General features: G+C 44.1%; 1 protein-coding gene across 2 annotated transcripts in view; it reads left to right on the top strand.

Moving 5' to 3' along the window:
• Positions 1–14,878, top strand: part of Cap2 (cyclase associated actin cytoskeleton regulatory protein 2) — a 145,917-nt gene extending 131,039 nt beyond the window's left edge. The window contains exons 10-15 of one of the 2 annotated variants that reach the window (XM_052729652.1): positions 1,844–2,016; positions 3,060–3,183; positions 3,280–3,362; positions 10,283–10,423; positions 13,499–13,592; positions 14,458–14,878. In XM_052729652.1, coding sequence (XP_052585612.1) covers positions 1,844–2,016; positions 3,060–3,183; positions 3,280–3,362; positions 10,283–10,423; positions 13,499–13,582 — 605 coding nt within the window. In that variant the 3' untranslated portion in view covers positions 13,583–13,592; positions 14,458–14,878. Of the gene's footprint in view, positions 1–1,843; positions 2,017–3,059; positions 3,184–3,279; positions 3,363–10,282; positions 10,424–13,498 lie in introns of both variants that reach the window. The other variant, XM_052729653.1, reaches the window with a different exon arrangement.
• Positions 14,879–23,111: the final 8,233 nt, after the last annotated feature.

Here is a 23,111-nt window from a genome sequence, read left to right as displayed (position 1 = left end):
TGGGAGCTCCAGGAACATAGGCTCCACGGGCTGCCACGTGGAGCAGCAAGAAGAACTCAGAGACTCTGCGTTCTCAGTTGACCAATGAGTGGTACCCCCTCAGTACCAGTGCTTCCCCACCATCCTCCAAAACTAAGTCATCAAGATCAAATGACATAAAAATGGTGACTAGTACCCCGTCTTGCAATATGGCAAATAGTTGATTTTTTTAATGCAAATGTTTACAGTTTATCAGGATCTTTTAGTACACGCATGCTAAACAGTGTAGTCATGTTACTAAAAGGTGTGTTGCAGGGTTTTTGGGTTTTGTTTGTTTGTTTTGCACAACTAATAGGATTGATTGAGGGTGTAGATGTCCCTCTACATGGGGCTGAGAGCTAAGAACTCAAACTTTCCAAATTTATCCCTGGCTCAGAGCTACTCTGCTCGTCCCTCTGAAATTCACTTGTAAAGTAAAGGAACGGACTTCTAACTCTAAAGCTCATTCTGTATTCTGAGAAATACTTACTGGGGTATCATCGCCTTTTAAACCACACCTAGCAAATGATTTGGCTGTGAGTAAGCCAAGGAGTCTTTGTGGGTAAGATGGCCTGAGGATTTGTAGGGATTCTTTTGTTCTTTTTGCTGGGGGTCAGGGTGCCTCACTGTATTAATTTCTTTCCCAATTACTGTGACAAATTCCTCACAGAAGCAGCTCACGGAAGGATCGGTTTTGGCTCACAGTTTGAGAGGGTACAGTCCGTCACTAGAGGAAGGTGTGGCAGCAGGAACTCAGGACTGCTTGCTCCTATCACAGTGGTCAGCAAGCAGAGGGCATGAACACTGGAACTCAGCTCACATTGTCCTTTTAGTTGAGTCTGAGACTCCAGCCCACTGCACGGGGCCACCCATATTCAGGGTGAATCTTCTCTTCTCAGTTCAGCCTCTGGAAATTCCCTCCCAGACATGTCTAGAGTCGTGTCTCCTAGGTGATTCCAAATCCAGCTGAGCTGACCTTTCACCTCCTCACATCTTGGTAAAACAGGAAGTAGAGAGTAGACAGGAAGTGAAGCCAGGCTATAAAGCTGTAAAGTCTGCACCTAGTGACCCACTTCTTCCAGCCAGGATTCACCTCATCAACTTTCAATCAAACCTAAAGGTTCCACTGCTCCACCCCACCCCAACCCCCAAAAAGCATCATGATCTGGAGATCAAATTTTCCATGGGCCTTGAGGGACATTTACATCCAAACAACAATGCTCAATTTTTTTTTTAAAATACACACAATGTTTCTTTCAATCTAAGCTTACACAGAATGCAGCCTCTGCATATTGACCTTGAGCAATGGAGTGTTATGAAAACAGTAATACCAAAAGTTCTTGTACTTTACATGGTGGGCATTTCCCTTTTCATGAGATGGGAAAAAATGCACCTACATTGTGCCACCCTCTGTTTTAGTTTCTTTTCTATTACTGTTATAAAATACCCTGATGACAGTGACTTTAAGGGAGGGGGGATTTATTTGGCTTAAAAGTCCAGCTTACAGTCCCTCATTGTGGGGAAGTCAAGGCAGGAACTTAGAGTAATTAGCAGATCACAGTCAAGAGCAGAGAGAATACATGCATGCTGAGTATTCAGCTAGTTTTCTCTGCTCTTAGAGAGAACAAGGTCCAAAACCAGGGGATGGTTTGGGCGCCACCCATTTATAGGCCTTTTCCACATCAATTAAGGCAATCAAGACAAACCCCCTCAGACGTGTCCTCAGGCCAAGGTGATCTAGACAGTCTCTTGTTGAGAGTCTCTTCCCAGGCAATTCCAGGTTAGGGGAAGTTGACAATTGAAACTAACTGTCCCATGTTCCCAGGGCTCCGGCATGTCACGGACGACCAGAAGACATATAAGAACCCCAGCCTGAGGGCTCAAGGACAAGCTCGATCTCCAACCAAAACCCACACTCCAAGCCCTACATCTCCAAAATCCAATCCTCCTCAGAAACATGCTCCAGTGTTAGAGCTGGAAGGGAAGAAATGGAGAGTGGTAAGTGAAGTCCTTCCGCCTTGACTCTGACTCACTCAGCTAAAACCGATTCCTAAACACCGAAGCAGCTAGAACCACTTCCCAGAGACATGGCGATTTCTAGGTGAGATGCCAAGATGAAAAAGCCCCGGCTAGAATGAGAAACCAGCAGCTTCTGCAGGCTTGTATATTGTTTTCTCAGTAGCTCCCAGGCATTCTTTCTTTCTACTTTCTGGAACTATTTTTTAACTGTGATAAAAAAAAATGCATATAACATTTACCGTTAACCATCTCTAAGTGCACATTCCTAGGGTGCTGGGTGTGTTTACACTGTTGTGTTTCCAGCCCCAGCATTCACCACAGACCCCTCTTCATCTTGCAAGACCTAACCCTCTAGCCCCTAGCCACTGCCAATATGCTTTCTTTTTATGAAAATGACTACTGATTTCCATAACTTTTAATCAGACATGGGAGAAGCCATCAACATGTGGTCCTGGGAGTCTGCGCCTTGTGGTGATGGGTTGATTGTTTCATTCATAACCATAAACCACTGCTGCCACTCACCAGTCTCAGGGTTCATTGTATGAGCAGGCTTTGAAGATGGTTGATAGCTGGAGTTCACTACTGACCCAGAGAGCTTCCTTGAAGATTAAGGAACAAAAAGTCCCTGGAAAAGTTGCAAGGGCCTGAATAGATATTGTAGCTTACACCACTGCTTGGACATCACCAGTCCCATCTCCTGATGGACACAGCAGGGTCTGTTGTAGCATCAAGTGGAGTGTCAGCATCCAAGTCTCCATAGCAACCATACCCCTGCTCCAGCCCCGCCCTCTAGCAGGACTGCTAACATCTGAAACTGATAGCCACTTTCAAGCCGTGGTTCACCCACTCCCATCATTACAATTGACAGCTAAGACCTCGAGGTTTCTCCATAAAGATAATGTTCTGGACAAAAGCGCACTGAGAGGCAAGAATTCTGTTGAAGCCTCTGGTAATGTCAGCACTCAGTGGATTCAGCCTGTCTCTCTGTTTATGTTTATTATCCATGTCTGCCTTCCTTTTAGGAATACCAAGAGGACAAGAATGACCTTGTCATCTCAGATACTGAGCTGAAACAAGTGGCTTACATTTTCAAGTGTGAAAAATCCACTCTTCAGATAAAGGGAAAAGTAAATTCCATCACTGTTGGTAGGCAAAACTAAAGCAGTATGTTTGCTGTGATGATGAGCTGTGTGACAGAAACAGGCCATGTGCAGTCACTGGAGCATTGTTTTTCCCTTTCAGATAACTGCAAGAAGTTCGGCCTGGTGTTTGATAATGTGGTGGGCATTGTGGAAGTGATCAACTCCAAGGACATTCAGATCCAGGTGAGCAGCCTCCACAGCCAAGCTCTGCGCTGTCATGGCTCTGCATGGACCACTCATCTTCCTGCAGGGCACAAAGGAAGGGACTCGTTCCCAGTGTCCACCCAGAAAACATCCAATTCCTGTTCTTCCTAAACACAGCTCCATCATCACCTCTCTAGGGAAACAGCCTTTATTCTCAATCACCTTTTTTTTCCCTCCCATTTTGTACTGCAAACACTTGTCTTACTCTCTCCATCTCACGGATGGCTAATGAGCTGGGGACTTAACTTAGCAGCCCACAGTGCAAGCACACATAAGACCTTGGGTTCGCCAGGCAGTGGTGGCGCACGCCTTTAATCCCAGCACTGGGAAGGCAGAGGCAGGCGGATCTCTGTGAGTTCGAGGCCAGCCTGGTCTCCAAAGCGAGTTCCAGGAAAGGCGCAAAGCTACACAGAGAAACCCTGTCTCGAAAAAACAAAACAAAACAAAACAAAAAAAGACCTTGGGTTCTATCCAGAGCACTAAAAAAGAAAGCAAAGGACAGCTATGCAGTCCTTACAGTTCCGAAGACATATGTAGCACCTGAATACTGTATGCACCCAGGAAATGTTGCTGAGTGCATGATTGGATGAATCAGCTACCATATGAATAAAGGATATTGAGAGACTATCCTAGGATAATAATAGTCCCCTGCTAAAGAGAATTTCTCCCGCAGGGAAAATGGCCCTGAGGAAGAAGGGGGAAAATGTATAGAATCTGTGAGATAATCAGAAAAAAACCAGGAAGTAGGATTGGAATTGGATTTTCCGAAACAAGAGAAAATCTGTACTCCTTTAGTAATTTTGATTTTATTGGATAGGCTTTTACAACATACAGAAATCTAAAGGACTTCTGACTTTGGGCCAAGTCCAACTCTTCTCATTGATTATACTATTTGCATATTGTTAATTACCCTTTACAATCTGGTGTTTCCTCATGATGATTGACAAGATTAGATTTCAGTTTTACAAATCTTTCTCTTTCCTGGGCTTCTCTCCATTCACACTTTTAATTAGAACTCATTTAATTGTATGTATTACATTTGTATATTTACCTTGTCACTTAAGAAGTTGGTGATGTTTATGCCCACTGTATGGAAACAGCTCTGATTGGCCATCCTGAAACCTGGGTAGGAATGCCAGCTCTATGTACATATCTGATAATCCCAGGGAAAGGAAGTTACGCTACATGCTGTAATCAAACAAAGGATAGCTCTTGCACTTCTCCAGCCAAGGCCATATTTCATTCACAAGAACTGCATTGACATCAGAAGCAAGAGTTTTCTTCCTATCCTTACTTCAAATCAATCATGCATTAAAAGGTCCTAACTCCAGCAATAAGATAAGAAAAATAACCGAGAGAAGTACAATTGAAAGGAAGAGATAAAAACGTCTTTATAGGGCAATAAAATGATTGTTTTATATAAAAGCCAAAAGATTCGATAAACTAAAGTCATATACAGTTAGTTATACTATCAACGGGGAGAAAAATCAACATCATCTCTTGGCACCACAAATCAGCATTAGGAAATGTAATGCAAACTAAGATTCAAAATGGCAGCAAGACTAAAGGGGACCAAATAATGCATGTTTATGAAGAATACAGGATAGCTGCAAATTAAATGAGCAAAAAGACACCAGTAGCACGCCTCTCTCTGTCTCTCTCTCTCTCTCTCTCTCTCTCTGTCTCTCTTTATGTCTCTCTATATGTCTTTCTCTGTCTTTCTCTCTCTCTCTCTCTCTCTCTCTCTCTCTCTCTCTCTCTCTCTCTCTCTCTCTCTCTCTCTTTTAATCTGTAAATCCAGAGGTGCTCAAATACTTCAACAAGATTTTTTATTTAAAAAGAAAAAGGGACTTGAAATGTATTTGCAAGCTAAGTGAACAAGAAAAAGTAGGTCTGCAGAGGTGGCTCAGTGGTTCAGAGCAAATACTGCTCTTGCAGAGGACCTGAATTTGGTTCCTCCTAGGCACCAAACTAAGCTGCTGACAGCTGCCTGTAACTCCAGCTCCAGGGCACCTAACATGCTCTTCTGATCTTGGAAAGTACTGCACTCACATGCACAAACCCACACATGTGTGATGCACATAATTCAAAAGTAAAATAAAGCCAAGCGGTGGTGGCGCACGCCTTTAATCCCAGCACTTCAGAGGCAGAGGCAGAGGCAGGTAGATCTCTATGAGTTTGAAGTCAGCCTGGTCTATAGAGCAAGTTCCAGTATAGCCAGGGCTACACAGAGAAACCCTGTCTCAAAACAAGGAAAGGAAGGAAGGAAGGAAGGAAGGAAGGAAGGAAGGAAGGAAGCAAGGAAGGAAGGAAGGAAGGAAGGAAGAAAGGAAAGAAGGAAGGAAGGAAGGAAGGAGGGAAGAAATATGTTTTCTTAAAGACTAGATAAAATAATTTGAAAACAGATAAACAAGGTGAAATGAGTCATTCTGAGGTGTCACATGGTTAGAGATATTAAAAAAAAAAAAAAAAAACTAGCAGACCCTGAAGTAGGCAGGTATATGCACTGAAATGGATTTTAGAACAGTTGGTTATTTATGTGGGAAAACAATACTGAGGGGTAAGGAGATGGCTCAGCAGTTAAATTCATGGGCCGCTCTTCCAGAAGACCCAGGTGTGGTTCCCAGCGTTGGTATGTCTCACGGCCATCCATAACTCCAGTTTCTGGATCCGACACCCTCTTCTGGCCTCTGCAGGTACTGCAGACACATAGTGCACAGAGACGAGTACAGGCAAAACACCCATACACATACAATTTTTTAAAAAGAAAAAAATTAAAAACAAAACAACCACTGAATCTCCACCTCATGACATACATAAAAGTAAGGTTCTAATTTAGAAGTTAAATAGTTTCAAACATGTAGGATAACATACAGGAAAAGAAAACTTTATGAGTTCATGGTTAGACATTAATTTAGGGTTCAAAACCACAAACCATAAAGAAAACAGCTGGTTAATCTAACCATATTAAAATTTAAATTCTGGGCTGGGGATTGAGTTCAGTGGTGAAGTGTTTACATAGCATGGGTCCAAGGTGCAATCTCCAGTAAGACACACACACACACACACACACACACACACACACACACACACACACATACATTTTCTTAATATATATCAACAGAAGATATGATAATTCAAACCTGAGAGACCAGCTATGGATTGAGGAAAGATATTTGTAACGTAGATAGTGAAAATGGATTTGCATCCAGAACAGGTAAAGACACTATCACAGACCAAAAAGTGAGACTAGTGATCTAACAGAAAAACAAGCAGGGAACATTAACAATTCAGCAACATAAAAAGTGAAGTGGAGCCGAGCAGTGGTGGTGGCGGTGGCTCATGCCTTTAATCCCAGCACCAGGGAAGCAGAGACAAGCTGATCTCTGAGTTCAAGGCCAGCCTGGTCTACAGAGTGAGTTCCAGGACAGCCAGGACTACACAGAAAGACCCTTTCTTGAAAAACCAAAAACAAAACATGCCCCCTCTCCAAAAAAGAGTGAAGTAGTTGACACATACATATGAAGATACGCTACCCTGCCTAACAAGGAGTTTAAATGAATACCACAGTCACAGATTTCTTTTCCACACTTATCTCTTTTACATTCAGAATGTCCTCGCTCTGCAGAGTGCCACATTCACAGACTCTAATGTGTAAAGAGGCTGTAAGTGCAAGACGGATTGTTTGCTAAAATGTCTGATGTACAAGCTGTCATAGAAGTGGAACACTGGGGTCCCTGATACATCCAACTGACGTAGTGAACCTGGTACACTCTCTGTAGGCCAATTGGTGCCATGTACTAACCCATAGCCTGTGGCTGAGTCATTCCGTGTTTATGTCCATACAGTAAAGCTCTAGTGACAGACTGAGGAAACATGGAAAGCATGTATTGTAGTGTCGTAGTAATGGCAATAAAAAAACAAAAAATATTTAAGTGTCCATCAACTGGCAAATGAATAAACAAATCTTCCTAGTTGAATACTATTCAACAGTTAAAGTGAATAATAAACTATACCTACAGGCATTAAAAAAAAGATGAATTTCAAAAACAGGCAAATAAAAAAAGGCACTGAGCAAAAGGGTAAGTTACAGGATAGCAGGTACTATATGATAAATCCATTCATTAAAAAACATCAAGACTGTGCAAACCAATTCAACATGAACCACACTTATGACAGGCCAAGGGACCCTCCTGGGCATTCCACCCAATAGACAGATCCTAAACAAAAACAAAAAACAAACCAGGCGAGTCGTTCCCACAGGAAGGGAAGGGATGAGGAGGAAATGAGGAAAAGTGAGGTGGAAGATGGGGTCCAGGGTCTTCAGTGATACTGTGGGATCTTCATTCTTGTGGGAAAAACAAAACAACAGAAGTTGAGTGTGTGCTGCACACCTATGATCCCAGCACTTGGGAAGACTCCTTGCAGTTAGAGGCCAGCTTGACCTGTATAGCAACTTCCAGGCCAGCCAGGGCTGCATAGTAAGACCCTGTCTCAAAAACAAACAAGCCAACACATTAAAGCCAAGAGTAACAGTGTACACCTGTGCCCACAGCACTTGGGAGGTAGAAGCACAAGGGTCAGCAATTCAAAGCCATCCTTGGTCCCGTAGTGAGTTCAAGGCCAACCTAGGCTATATAAGACATGTCGGAGGGAAGGAGGAAGGGAGGGAGGGAGGGATAGATAGAGGAAGGGAAGGAAGGAAGGGAGGGAGGGAGGGAGGGAGGGAGGGAGGGAGGGAGGGAGGAAGGAAGGAAGGAAGGAAGGAAGGAAGGAAGGAAGGAAGGAAATAAATTTTCAGAAACACCAAAAAGAGAATAACCAAAATGTAAGACTGATAAGGTTGCTGCAGGAAGTGTATGTATCTATTATTTGTTTCCATGCCGGAAAAACCTTGTAACTCTTTAAGGATGTGAACCTGCACTGTGAACAGTCGCCTCTGGAAAGATGAACCATTGGGTCCCCATGCAGGGAGATAGAAGGAGCAATTCAGAGACAAGAGAAAGACGTTTGATTGAACACTTAGTGCATTTTTGGATGTTCAAACCAAGAGAGTTCCATTATGTAGTTAAAGTGCCTAGTAAATTGTTTCCAAAGGGCCTGGGCACAACTGAAGCAGAAATGGGATTACCTGCCTGGGACTGAGATGGGGACCGACTGTGAGTGGCCATTTGCGATATTTTTAAAATGGTGGAACGACCATTCTAAAAGTGGCTTGTAGTCCTGATTGCACAACTCTGTATGTTTATGAAATAGCAGCCAATTGTACGCTTAAAATGGGTGAGTTGTATACTTTTGGATTTTACTACAATAATGTTATTTTTTTTAAAAAAAAAAAAAGAGAAAAGCTAAAGTTCATATAATTTGGCCTAGTAATCTTATTTTTGACAAAATGTTCTAGGAAAACATACAAATTGTGGAAGACAGACAACAATAGTCAGTGGAGATTTTTTAAATTGTTAGGGAGAAATAATACCCATAAGCCAATCGTCTAGGACACACTGGCAGTTCATCGCTTTCCTTTGCTTGGATGCTGGAATCCGCGGTGTTTGGGGCTGGCATGTAAATGCTTTTCGTTATTATAACATAAGCAATCTAGACATTCTCAAAACATGACTACTGGCACATTTTTAAAACACACATGTATACACATGTGTATATATACACACATATATAAATACATGCACACACATGTATATATATGCACACACATGTATATATATGCACACACACTATTTTATTTCACGCAGAGCCCTGCCTGTACTTAGCTGACCTAGAACTACCCAGCTCTCTCTACCTTTCTCTCGGTCTGGGGTTCAATTCCAACTCAGTGTCCAGTTTCTATGGAGCTAGAGGAGGAGAGAGAGAAGCATGGTGACCCGGCTAGACGACCGGCCCCCCCAGGAATTCACTGGGCTCCTGCACCATCATCAGCACTGTTCCTTTGGTTTGCAAACTAGCCTTTTCTTTGGGTTGAAAGGAGAGATGTCTTTATTGCTTTAATTACCATTAGAAGAAGGAAACTTCTAGAGTTGTAAGAAGGTCTTTGGGGAACCCATATATCCCTGTGGACATTTGAGGGGGGCAGGCCTGGAAACTGAGTGTGGGAGGAGAAATTTAAAACTGATCCACATTTTTACCGGACTTCGATATTTGTAAACAGTACAAAGCTCTGCCTGCTCTGGCACAGGGTCCCGATTATCTCCGTGAATGTCCTCCGGTTGGGCTTGAAAGGAATACATTTTGAAATGCGTAGACACCTTTCTCAGATGAACTTCACCTTCAGCCCTGAGATTCTTACCCAGCAAATGACTTACGTGGGAAGAATGGTAGCGTTTCTTACTTATTCTAAAGTTTGGCAACAATCTACTTGGCTTCTATTCAAACTTACTCTCATTGTGCAGGGTCTGTATGGATATTTGTTTGAGCCCCAGTCTCACAGATAACTGTCAAAACTTACATTTTCAGCAAACGAATCCTGTTTCTCTTATCATGAAATCAGATACCCATCTCAGATTCACTAACTGGGTTGTGAGGCTTTTCTGGACATTTTAGTGGCTGCCTCCAAATTAATTCCTTAATTTCATCTCAAGAAAGAGACCCTGAGCGTTTAGGATTCTCCCTTGTTTAGTCCTTTCATTTTGTCCCCAAATGACACCTATCCTGCCCACAGGCACACACACACACACACACACACACACACACACACACACACACACACACACAGAGAGAGAGACAGAGAGAGAGACAGAGAGCACACTGCCCCAGTGAGTCCTGAATCTTAGCTTAGCTGAGCTCGAGCTACATCTGAAGGAATTCAGGAGAGTATCTGCTTGGTGATTTTTATTTTGATGGCTTGGTTCCTTCTCTCCCCCCCCCCCCCGCCCCCCCCGTTTCAGGTAATGGGAAGAGTGCCAACAATTTCCATTAATAAGACGGAAGGGTGCCACCTGTACCTCAGTGAAGATGCACTAGACTGTGAGATCGTGAGTGCCAAGTCATCTGAGATGAATGTCCTGATCCCTCAGGGTGACGATTATGTAAGTGCTTTCCAAAAGCCTGTCCAGAAACATCAGTGTGGCACGTTCACATTAGCATCCTTAGCCAGTGGCTCCTCAGCTACCTTCTGGTGAGCTTCATCTGTAGACAACCTCACAAGCAGGTCAAAGAAATGAGGGAGCACCTTCCATGTGACCGCTCTCCTGTTAGCCCCTGCCTTTGTGTCTGGAGACATTTCGCTAATTGTTCCTGGAATGAGTCAGCTCTTTGCATCTGAGTTCCTTTTATGTAGGACTAAATGTTTCCCTTTCCTCTGACGGAGGTAAACAAATGTAGAGAGATGCTTTAGGGGTTGAGAGGAAGAAAGGAGAAGGGATAGTCAGTGGACCTACGCGTTTCTGTGCACTGAAGTCAAAAATGTTGTGGTCCTCTTAACATAAGGATCTGCTGGGATCTCAGCAGAAAGGTGGGCTCCGAACCCTGGGAAAACCTAGGGCTGGATTCGGGAGCCTCACCATGGGGCTCGGAATCTGAGTTCTTTCTGTATGCTGTGGGGGAGTCACTCATGCCGTGACATGTATGACGGTCAGAGGAAAACCTCAGATGTCACCTTATCGGAGATGGGGTTTCTTGTTGGTCACCACTGTCTCGGCCACACTCCTGACCTTCTGGGGGTTAGCCTCTCTCCTCCTCTCATCCAGTCACAGAAGGGCTTAGGTTGCAGGCATGCAACATAGCATCTGCTCTGTGTATGGGTTTCGGGGTTCAAACTTAGGTCCTCTGCTTAGACATACAAGCACCTTGCCCACTGAGCCATCTTCCCAGCCCGAGAATCATGTTTCTTAGCAGGCTCCCAAGTAAGTTCTCATACTATCAGCCCATTGAATTCCTCATTTAGAAACACTAGCCCAAGTGATTCAGCCAGAATTTCCTTTCTTCACATCTTCTCCCCAATGAAGCAGCTTAAAAAAAAAAAGTGATTGAATAAATCCTGGTTTTGCTTTTTGGATTCTGAAATACAGCATCTCTGCTGGTTATTATTGCATGGAAGTAGTAGGAGAATAAACACATGGAGAATTCTAACTGTGTGGGGCAGGAGGAGGCAGCAAATCAGGAGCTTTAACAAGCATGCTTTCAGGAGAGGGGCCACACCAGCCAGATGGGTCAGTTAGCAGCTATCTCCAGAGCAATCAGCAGACAGGTTGATTTCCTTAAGCAGAGATTATCCACACCCATCAATGCTTTCTTCAGCTCTGCCCACGCATGCCTCATGCTGCAGCCTAGAATTCCTCATTTGAGTCTCAAGCACGCTACTCTGCAGACAATGAGCATTGTTTCACCACTTTGAGTACAGAGACTCTAACCTTAAGCTAGACAAGCATTCCCTCTTGGGTTCTCAGCCACCACAGATGGGCAGCAGAGTAGGAGAACTGTATGCATGCTGGGCCATCCCGGCTCTTTGTAGGTGTATAAGCAGAACTTCAGCTGTATGGGAACTGGATCAACTAAGACAAGCAGTGGGGTTTGGATGAGCACTTCAAACTCATTAAGCTGGTCTCTGGGCATGCTACCAGGCATCTGTAATTGTTAAAGAGGTTCAGGTGGATTCCAGTGTGGAGCCCAGCTTGAGACCCATTGGCTTAGAGAATGAATATAATCCAAGCCTAAGCTTTTGTACTAAAATGTAGTCTTGCCTCTTTGGGCCAATGATATTGCTCCCTCAAGTTGTTGGACTTCTTTACACGTTTTCCAGCAGGAGGTGGGAGGGAGCACTGCAGACCCTGCCTTGGATGATGGAATGGACAGTGGGCATGCTTCAAAGCAACCTCCCAGAGAAGAGTGATGGAGGGGTCAGTCTCTTTGATGCTGCAGCACCTTACTATCAAAGAGGCCCCTGCATGACTGGGCATGTACCTAGCATGCAGTAGACCCTGGGTTCCATCCCCAGCTCAAGGTCTGTAGCAGTCCACAAGTTGTTGAGAACAAACACTTGAACAAGAGTAGCAGAAATGATGCCAGGTACACATGCATTATATCACTTGAGATGTTTCTATTGTAAATGTATTCTACATACATATGTAGTCTTAGTACTTGAGAGGCTGAGGTAGGAGAATCATGATGAGTTCAAAGCCAGCCTAGGCTACATAGCATAAGACCCTGTATCGAAAATAATTTGATTTTTCTATTGCAGTTCCATTCTAGAATTCTTTCCTTATTGCAGCAAAATAAGTAAATAGATCACTTCTCAAGACTGTACAGGAAGTCCAGTGAAGATCCAGAAGCCGGAGCTGAGGGGCATGAATATGTGTGTGTGTGTGTGCGCGTGTGTACGCATGCAGGTGTGTGTGTTCTCATGCCCGAAGAACATTTTTACAATGTCTCAAAGAGTAGACAGGTCTAGGCTTCATTCACACACTGATGCCTCCTGAGAGTTTGGTGACCAGATCTTCCCACTCTTCCCCAGCCCCACCGAATTAGAATTAATAAGACCACAGGCTGACTCAGTTCAGGTTTGATGGGAGCAGTGGCTAAGAGAGACTGCCTGGGCTTACACACTGACTGTTCTGTTCACTGGTGCTGCTGTCCCTGGCCAGCTGCTGACCGTCTCAAGCCTCTGCTCCCAGCAGATGGCATCTCAGTAGCACTGAGCTCATGAGGTCTTTGGAGATCACCTGAGTTTGGTGTCTGGTGCTCATAAGAATGCCTACTTTGGGGCTCGGGGTATAGCTCAGTTGTAGTATTTGCCTACCATGAATGACGCCCCTGGGTTCTACCTCCAGCAGCCCATTAACCTATTGGCACATGCCTGTAATCCCAAAACTCAGGCTCAGAGGTTGAAGGCCAGCCTCACTCAAGTACATAGTGAGTTCAAAGCTAGCCTGGGTTCTTGAGACCTGTCTCCAAAAGCAAGCCTGGTTCTTTGTAAATACCGTCAGAATGACCCCAGCATGCAGTCACAGAATACTCGGGTCTGCATGTGACTGGGACCTCTCTAAGATACAGATTAGGATTTGATGCAGTTTTGTTCGCCCGTCAAACAACATCCATCAGCCTTCTACCTGTTTGCAAAAGGAACCTTTCATGAAAATAACTCTGCCCTTTACAACTTCTTACAGAGAGAATTTCCCGTTCCTGAGCAGTTCAAGACAGTGTGGGATGGATCCAAGCTGGTCACCGAACCTGCAGAAATTATGGCCTGACACCCAGGAGGTAGCCTTCCCTGAGTCTCCTCTAGCAAACCAACAGAAGCAAGTAGCTAATAGGAACTAGATTTCACCACAGCCCCTGCCTCTGTGTCAGCCTCCTGCAGTTCTGTGCTGTGGAAACAGTGTCCTTTCTGACGCGCTTTTGTGGGCATTTTGAAATATTTAACATTTGATCATGATTTGTGTGTGATTTTAGTTCCACATGAGCACAAAAAAATTAAAGGAGAAAAAATTCTGTTCCTATCATGTCGTGGACACCGTAACTGGCAAGGAAAATCCCTGCTCATTTCGTCACTTAGGTTTAATTGCTAGAAAAATGAAGCCTTAGAGAATCTCTGTATGTTTTTACCTTCTAGACAATTTTAATATGATAAAATAGTCTTGTGCCCTGAAAAATATGACTCTATTTTTAATTTTTACATGTTCACCTTTATCGGCGTGGCTATCCTGTCAGCATGAATACATACTTCAATACATGCTTTTATAAACACACATACACACACACACACACACACACACACACACACACACACACACACACACGCACAAAAATTCCAAGGACCAAACTCAGTTTCTTGGTCCTGGGAAAAACAATATACCCTCTAGAGTTAGTGAAAGACAAAAGAAATTCTAACTTTTCATCTTAAATATTTTCCTGCTGAGTCCCTTGAAAACACTTATTTGTCTGCATATCCTGAAGCCACATGGCGGGAGGGGCCTGCGATCCTCATTTTGCTGTGTAATACCTCATAGCTCTGCTCCAGGAATGGCTCAGCCTTTGCGTTCCAGTTTTGACGTCACTCACACTACCCAACGCCCCATACAGCCTCTCACGCTTGTTAGAAATGGGTTTCTCTTCCATCCACCAGGCTTGCCATGCTAACCAGCCTCCAGGAGGAACACGGAGAGCCAGACTATTGCTTCCTGCACTGTTTGTTCTGCCCTGCTCGGTGTTCTAGTCTGGATAGTACACGCTTTTTCCAGTGAGCAGTGACGCTCTCCGTGGCTCTTCCCTGTGCGGCACTGGGAACCCTGCAGTTTCTTGTCACGCTGTAGCACAACGCTTGTGGAACCAATGGGAGTGTCTACATTGTGCCTGTGAGAGCCTCTGAATATCATGTTCATCTTTTGAATAGCTTCTATATCCATATAGCATTCAGATCACTGATGTTCATGTATCAAGGTTTTGCTATAAAAGTTCTGTCCTTATGAATAATGTTGTGGCTTTAGTAAATATCATTTTTGAACAGTAAACTTACACTAAGTAAAAACTAATTGTTTAAATACTGAGATGAATTCTGGGTGGGTTTTTTGGTTATTGTTGTTTGCATGCTTGTTTGTTTGTTCATTTGTTTGGGGTCAGCCAGGGATTCAAAGTGAGACACTGTCTAGAAAAAAAAAAAATTACAGGACCAGAGACAAGGCTCAGGGGACGGAGGCGCTTAATGTCAAGCTTGGTAGCCTGAGTTTGAACTCCAGGAACCATGTGGTAGAAGGAGAGAACTGACATAGACAAGTTGTCCTCTGAACTCTACATATTAATCATGAATATGCATGCCAGTACACACACACACACACACACACACACACACACACACACACACACACACGTGCACAAATAAGCAAAAACAAAACTCCTTTTAAAAATGTCAAAATGAGCCAGTGGTGGTGGTGGCAGCGCATGCCTTTAATCCCAGCACTCGGGAAGCAGAGCCGGGTGGATCTCTGTGAGTTCAAAGCCAGCCTGGTCTACAGAGAGAGAGTTCCAGGACAGGCTCCAAAGCTACACAGAGAAACCCTGTCTCGAAAAAACAAAAAACAAACAAACAAAAATGTCAAAGTAAAACTGGAGACATGGCTTGGCAGTTGAGAGCTTTGCTACTCTTGTAGAGGACCCAGGTTTGGTTTCAGCACCTACATGGCAGCTCACAACCATCTGTAACTCCAGTTCCAAGGGATCTGACATCCTCTTCTGGCCTCCATGGGCATCTGTATGCATGTAGTGCACTTGCACACTCAGTCACACACACGTACACATAAAATAAAAATTTTAAAAGTCAAAGTGAAAATCACTATCAGAATGTTACATATTTGCACTTAAATGGCCTTATGTAGCCCAGTTTTTAAAAATTAAAAAATATAGTAAGAAGGAAAGAAAGCAAGTGGCAGAGAGTCAAGGACCAAGGGCCTTCCACATCTCCTTAGTATCTCAGGATGGAATGAAAATCCCAAAGGAAGTCTTTGTCATAAATCCTTCCCTGGATAATACTGCCCCCAACCCAGGTAAATTGCTTCTGAAAGTCTTCCCTTTTGCAGCAAGATGTCTTGAGGTGAAATAATAGGGAATGCATACCATGTAATTCATTTATTCCTTCCCTCGTTGGAAATGTTTACATCACCTTAGAAGGCATGACTCTGTCCCAGGGATGCTGTCATGTTAAAGAGGAGGAAGCTGGAACCCAGGGATGCCCGCCCCTTGCACAAGGAGAAGCAACAAGGTCGAGTGAGGGCTGCCTCAGCTTGCTCTAACTACCGGACTTTGTTCCATCTCGCGTCTCTCTGAAGGGCTTAACAGTCACCAGATCCGGTGGCTCCTTCCCATTCGCCAGTACAGTTCTAGACACTGCCCTTTCCTGTGCGCCACGCATCTCTGCCTCCTCCGTCTCGACCTCTTTAGTTACTCAATGTTCCTTTGCCTCCCTTCAGTCCGTCACCTCGGCAGAGGACTCTCACATCTACTTGCGTCTGAATCCATCTCCCCAGTTCCTTATTCTTGGTGTCCCAACCTCTCAGTGTGGCTGTAGTCACACACATTTCCCACACTTACCCAGTTTTCCTCAGCCACCTCTCCAGTTTACTGTGTTAGTCACTTGCTGTTTAGATACCTAATAAGAAGCAATTTCAGAAGGGTAGGTTTATTTTGGCTTACAGTTTTAAGGAATACCGTCCACCTCAGTGGGGAAGGTGTGGCGGCAGGAATGTGAGGTAGCTGGACACGTTGCAGAGAACTAGACAGGAAGAGGGGCCTGGCTATCAAATCTCAAGGCCAGTGGCCCAAATCCCCTCACCTGGCTCCGCCTCCTAAAAAGGTTCCATAATTTTCAAAAACTACATCACCTACTGGAGACCAAGTGTTCAAACATTTGAATCTGTGAGGGACAGTGCACACTTAAACCAGAACAGGCCCCCCATACTTTCCATCGTAGATTTATAATTACCTATTTCCTGTGGTAGGACACACAGAAAGGAAGGGAAAAACAGTTCAGTGTTCTTTTTTAATACAGTGTTTGCAATAATCTTTGTAGCTCGGGCTGAACTGGAACTTGCTACCTAGCCCAGGCTGGCCTTGGATTCACAGTTCTCCCACCTCAGCCCTATGAGCACTGAGATTATAGGCGTGAGCCATCGTGGCTGGTTCATGGTTCAGTCTTAGATACGTGTTTTTAGGATGTCTTTGTGGCATATGACTGAAAATGTCAGTCAATAGATATGCAGCTGTGGCGTCCTTGTCTCTGACACCAGCTCCTTAGGAATTATTTCATGAGCTAAATATTCCAAAAATGATTCTCATTAAACATGCTCATTACAAAGAACGTATTCTAAAACGCTGGTACTGTCTGTAGGTACAGCCACAGTTTTGACAGCTGGTTTTATAAGGTTAGCCTTCTTGAGCACATTTCAGGAATTCTGTGTGTGATGAGGCTTCTGTCGGCTCTGCATGGAGAAGAGAAGCCAGACGGAACCATACCACCGCCGTTCACCCGGATTGCTCCAGCTGCCTTTCTGTTCCTCTGTTTGTTTAGTAACTTGGCACAGAATATACAAGGAACAAAGGGTAATGTTTGCCCAAAAGAACCTGTGTTCAGGTTTCCCTCCAGCACAAAGTCTGGTTTCATAGTCAAAGATAAGTTTTTGCCTAAAGCTGCAACTTTAGATGTTTGGGGTCTAAGTCCACTTTCTTCTCACACTTTGCATTTTAGAAGCAGTGTGTGGTGGCACATGCCCAGAATCCCAGCACTTGGTAGGTAGAGGCAAGAGGACCAGGCTTTCAAGGTCATGGTCAGATCCCTAGTGAGTTCAAGGTCAGCCTGGGCTACAGAAGACCATGTCTCAAAATAATAACCAAACAAAAAACATTTTCAGGACCATCAGTGATAATTTTTAAAAAAAGATTCCTCATTATGAACCAAAGAACCAAATGAAAGATACATCCCTTATTAAGCCATAATGCCAATTTTAAAACTCCATTTGCCAACATTACTGAAAAAAAATATTTTAAAAAATCAGCCAGCTGGGCAGTGGTGGTGCATGTCTTTAATCCCAGCACTTGAGAGACAGAAGCAGGTAGATCTCCTAGTTCAAAGAGTGAGTCTACAGAGTGAGTTCCAGGACAGCCCGGAGTACATGAGGGCTACACAGAGAAACCCTGCCCCAAAAACAAAATAAAATTTAAAAAAATGAGCTGATGCTGAAAAGGTAGCTCAGTTGGTAGAGTTCTTGACTCCTAGGAATGAAGCCCTGGGTTCAAACTGCATTAAACAGATACGGTGGCCAAGCTTAGGAGCAAAGGGCAGGAGGATCAGAAGTTCAAGGTCATCCTTGGCTACTTAGCAAGTTTGTAGCCAGCCTGGAGCTATGTAAGACCCTAGCTATAGATGGATAGATGATAGATAGATGGATGGATGGATAGGAAGATAGATAGATAGATAGATAGATAGATAGATAGATAGATAGATAGATAGATAGATAGATAGAGTCAGTTGTAATTCCCTAACATCAATAATTCACTCTGGCAACTAAACAGAAACCATGTCTGTTTAAAATATTTTTAATGATAACCTTATGAATTGGTTAGCTGTACTGGAGAGTCAGTAAACTTACCAGGGAAAATCTCTCTATGAATATAACAATTGTGTAGAGTTGATTAGGAAGCTCAAGATTTGCTTGCAAAGACTGATGGCCCTTTCTTCCTTGTTTATTGTCCCCACGGGCACAGTCATGGCCACACAACAATGAACAAAGTGCATTGGCTAGCAGGACTGACCCTCACAACACATGTCCTCCAGCAGCCTGCCCTGCCCGCAGCTGCCCTGCTTCCTGCATTTTGATCAAGTCTCAAAGCTATGACGCAATGCCAGAGTCAGGTGGACACAGACCACAGGTGTCAGGAACACAGCTGCTGTCTGCAATCAAGTTCCAGTAAGCGGGTCTTCTTTTATGAACACTGAAGACCTCTCCTGTGGCATTGCTAAAAGATGGGGAGACAGTGTGAGAACTATTTACAAGAGCTGTGTTAAAATACTTCAGAGGGCCGGGCGGTGGTGGCGCACGCCTTTAATCCCAGCACTCGGGAGGCAGAGCCAGGCGGATCTCTGTGAGTTCGAGGCCAGCCTGGGCTACCAAGTGAGTTCCAGGAAAGGCACAAAGCTACACAGAGAAACCCTGTCTCAAAAAAAAAAAAAAAAAATACTTCAGAGGTAGCCGGGCGGTGGTGGCGCATGCCTTTAATCCCAGCACTCGGGAGGCAGAGCCAGGCGGATCTCTGTGAGTTCGAGGCCAGCCTGGGCTACCAAGTGAGTTCCAGGAAAGGCGCAAAGCTACACAGAGAAACCCTGTCTCGAAAAAACCAAAAAAAAAAAAAAAAAAATACTTCAGAGGGAAAGGCCAGGTGTGGTGGGGTACTCCTCTAATCTCAGCACTGAAAGGTTGAGGTAGAAAAACGATGAGGTTGAGACCAGCCTGGGCTATCTTGCCCCAAAATACCAGAGAAAGGGCAGGCTGGATGATTCAGATGGTGAACACACTTGTACAGACCTAAGGAACTGAGTTCCATCTCTGGAACCCACAGCAGGAAGTGGAAGGACTCAACTCCTGAAAGCTGTCCTCTGTCCTACACATGTGCACAGGTAGGCACACACACACACACACACACACACACACACACACACACACACACGCATGCATGCATATGCGCACATTTCCTGCAATATAGTTTTTAAAGGAAGTGTGTGTGTGATACACAGAAGCTCTGAACGACTCCCCAGGCATCCCCTGTACTGTTATCAACTTGATACCGTTTATGATGCAAAGTGAAGCATAAGAGTCAGTATTTATTTGACAAATTTAATCAGTAGGACGCTAACCTTGCATATCTACAGAAAACTGTACGTGAACATCTGAGTGATCCACCTGGCCAGGCTCTCTAGTTAGGGTCAGTTTTGGTTTTTGTTTGTTGGTTTGCTTCTTGCACTTAGTTGCAGCCGTGCACCTGGATGAGAAGACTAAGGACAGACTGTGGTGGGCCTGCATGCAGCAAATGGAAGGAGGAACGAGGCCCTGTTGTCAACAACCAAAATCTGCTTCACAGAGTGATCAGCAATGCTCTGACTTGTTAGCATTTAAAATGCCAGCAATATGGCCTACATTCTGTGTGCTGCTTCTACCAACTGGCTAGACAGCCACTTTCTTTAATTAAATTCACCTCCTCTACAGTTCACAGAAGGAGATGTCTATTTTCCTCAAAAAGGATTCGATGTCCTATGAGGTAGAGGTAATTCCAATAGCTTGTCATCAATTAAGAAGTAGGCACATAGTTCGTTAATCCTTTAAGAAAGTCAGCATGTTCTTGCATTCACTGGACAGAGGTCACTATGAGGGTCACATGATCTGGTTTCCATCTGGGAACTACCAGAGGTATGCCCATCCGACCAATGCCTAACACCACTTTAAAGAATGATGTAACCCTTTAAAACAAAATCAGTGCTGAGGAGAGAGTCCAGTGAGTAAAGTGCTTACTGTGCACACATGAGGACCCCAGTTCAGCTCCCCAAAACCCACATCCAAAAAAAAAAAAGCACAGGCCTGTAATTCCTAAGGAAGCAGAACTGGGTAGAGCACAAGCCATTCAACCTTGCCGGTCAACGAGCTCTGCATTGAGTGAGAGAAATGGTCTCAACTAATAACAAGGTCCCAGGGTTCCAAGCTGCAACTGATAAATCTACAACACAAACCCCACACCCAAGGCTCGAGGAATATCACAGAAGAAAGGATGGGAAGATCGCAAGAGCCAGAGGACCAAGATGTCTGCTGAGACTCTCCTGTGAATGGCGGGAAAGCCGCATTCATGAAATTGCAATAATATGGACGCCTAAAAATTAGCAACATAATGACAACACCAGTTGACATGCTGAGGGGGCTAGAGAAAACCCTCAAGGCCTCAGCCCTAGATGAAGAGCTGTGGACAACTAGTAGCTGCTGGGAGAGGGAAAATCAGTCTTTTCCAAGGATGAGTATATATATGTAGTAATAACAATAATAGTAGTAGTAGTAGTAATAATAATAATAATAAAATATGAGGTCATAAATATAAGAGGAAATGGGGAGACATGGGAGGAGTTAGAGGGGGAGAGAAAGGGGTAGAAATTATGTAAATTATAGTACTCGAATATGAAATTCTCAAAAAAAAATTTAATTGAGAAAAAAGTGCCTTTTAGAGCTGAGCACTCCAGATCATGTCTCAGCTGCTGTTGCCAAGGCCCTTAGGCAGACCCAGGTTGGCTCTCAGAAAGTATCTTTTTTACTGGTTTAAGCCAGCTGGCCCTCAAGCCTGTTAGGGATGAGTCATCCCACAGGTAAGGAGGTGGGGAAGATCTAGGAGAGCTACAGAAGGAGAAAAACTGTGATCAAAACGTATTGAATAAATTTTCTAAAGCCAACTTGAGAGAAAGAGAGAGAAGATGACCTGGACCAATGAGAGGCAGCCATGTCACACCAGCAGATGCATATTCATCAAACCTTCCCCCAGGGTGGGGTGGAGGAGGATATATAAGGCTTGCCTCTTGCTGAATACACTGAACTTGTTTCCACATTCTCCCAGAATCTCTATCATTCACTCTGCACCTACTTGGCCCTCTCACTCAAAGAGAACAACAGCACAGGACCCTGCCACACTTACCTACCCAATTTCATGTTCTCTCTCTCTCAAAAAAAATCAAAACAAACAAAACTTTAAAAGATAAAAAATGCCAAGTGCCCCCCCCCAAAAAAGCACACATACACACACTAAAATGGAGTCCATTTTGTGTTGGTCAACTACTCCTGGGCATGAGGCCTTCCCTGAAGTGTAGTTGATACATCCAGTGTCAGTGCACATGAGAAAACTGAGTTTCCCTTTCCCAGCAGGTTTTTCAATTGCAATTATCTTGTTAGGGGCAGGAATTTATAACCATGTCCCCTGCTGCAGGACGCAGGAATATATCATAAGAACTCAGCTGGTTATGGCAAAGTCACTACCTGGAGGGATCAAGGAATTCCTCCAGAGGAAGCCAAATTCCAAGGAGCTTTTGGTGTTGTTTGGCTTGTTGTATATCAGCTGTATCCTGTTATGAAAATCAGATGTGCCTTCATAGTTTTCCCAATTGACTTTTCCCTAAGAAGGGCTAACAGTGTGGACTGATCACTCTCTGGACATACACATTCCAGGTATTTGGAGAACAGCCTCAGGAAAGGCTTTCTCTGGAAGCAGATATCTCCCTTAGCCACTTTCAAGGACTACCAGTAATAACAGTCCACATGAAAGTCTCCTGATTTAAGATAAATTCCACAAGAGGACACTGCCTAGGTCACGTGGACCTTAAGTAATAGCTTTACACAATTTAGCTCGGACCCTCCTTTCTTACAGCCTTACTAACTTTATAGACCTTTAATTCCTTACCTAACTACTTCTAGGAATATTTAGATAACCTTCTGTGCTAACAGCTGTGCTCAGCCAGAACCCCAGTTCAAGCCTCCCTGTAATTATCATCATTGGCAGCATCTGGCCAGGTCCATCCCCAGATGGAGGAAAGTACCTTATCAGAGATACCTCTGTATTCTCTAAGAACAGACTTAACCATCCAGGCTACCTGTTTGAGAAGGCCTGGCAGATGTACCAATTAAGCTTAATTTCCTCCTTTCCCAAGTCTTACCCCTAGTTCCAGATCTCCCTTTAACTATCACCAGAGGCATCTAGCTGTACACAGGTTGCCTAGCGACTGAGCACACTTTCCCCCACCCTGCAGAAAAACAGCAGATAGCTTGGACAGATAGGAGCCACAGGGGAAAAAAGGCAGTTTTATTTTCTCCCATTGACCTAGCAACTTACAGATTCTTATCATTTTCTACCAATCACGTTTAAGACTATAGTGGAGCACATAAGATTTCTCTTCTGAGCTATTACCCAAATTTAGCCTTTAGTTAATTCATTTCCTCATTGGTCACTTCCCTTTGGGGTTGCAAATGATAATTAACGGTTATTGCACCTCTATGTGATTCCTATTACCCCTATGTTTGACCCTGGAAGCCTGGCTTTGCACTGCCAAGAGAATACGGCTTGTAAGTGTATGTATACCAGGACTTCCAGGGCACTGGAGGACAGAGAAGAGAAAAGAGAATGGAAGAACTAGATGGGTAAGAACTTGAGAGGAACAAACTCAGATGGGGAAGAACTAGACTGAGGTCTAGAAGAGAGTACTAAAGGAACAAG

This window comes from Peromyscus californicus, unplaced genomic scaffold (genome assembly GCF_007827085.1).
Source record: "Peromyscus californicus insignis strain IS unplaced genomic scaffold, ASM782708v3 Scaffold_8__1_contigs__length_139910024, whole genome shotgun sequence".
Classification (NCBI taxonomy): Eukaryota; Metazoa; Chordata; class Mammalia; order Rodentia; family Cricetidae; genus Peromyscus; species Peromyscus californicus.
Note: the sequence above shows the minus strand (reverse complement) of the source record. Positions and strands in the feature narration are given on the sequence as shown.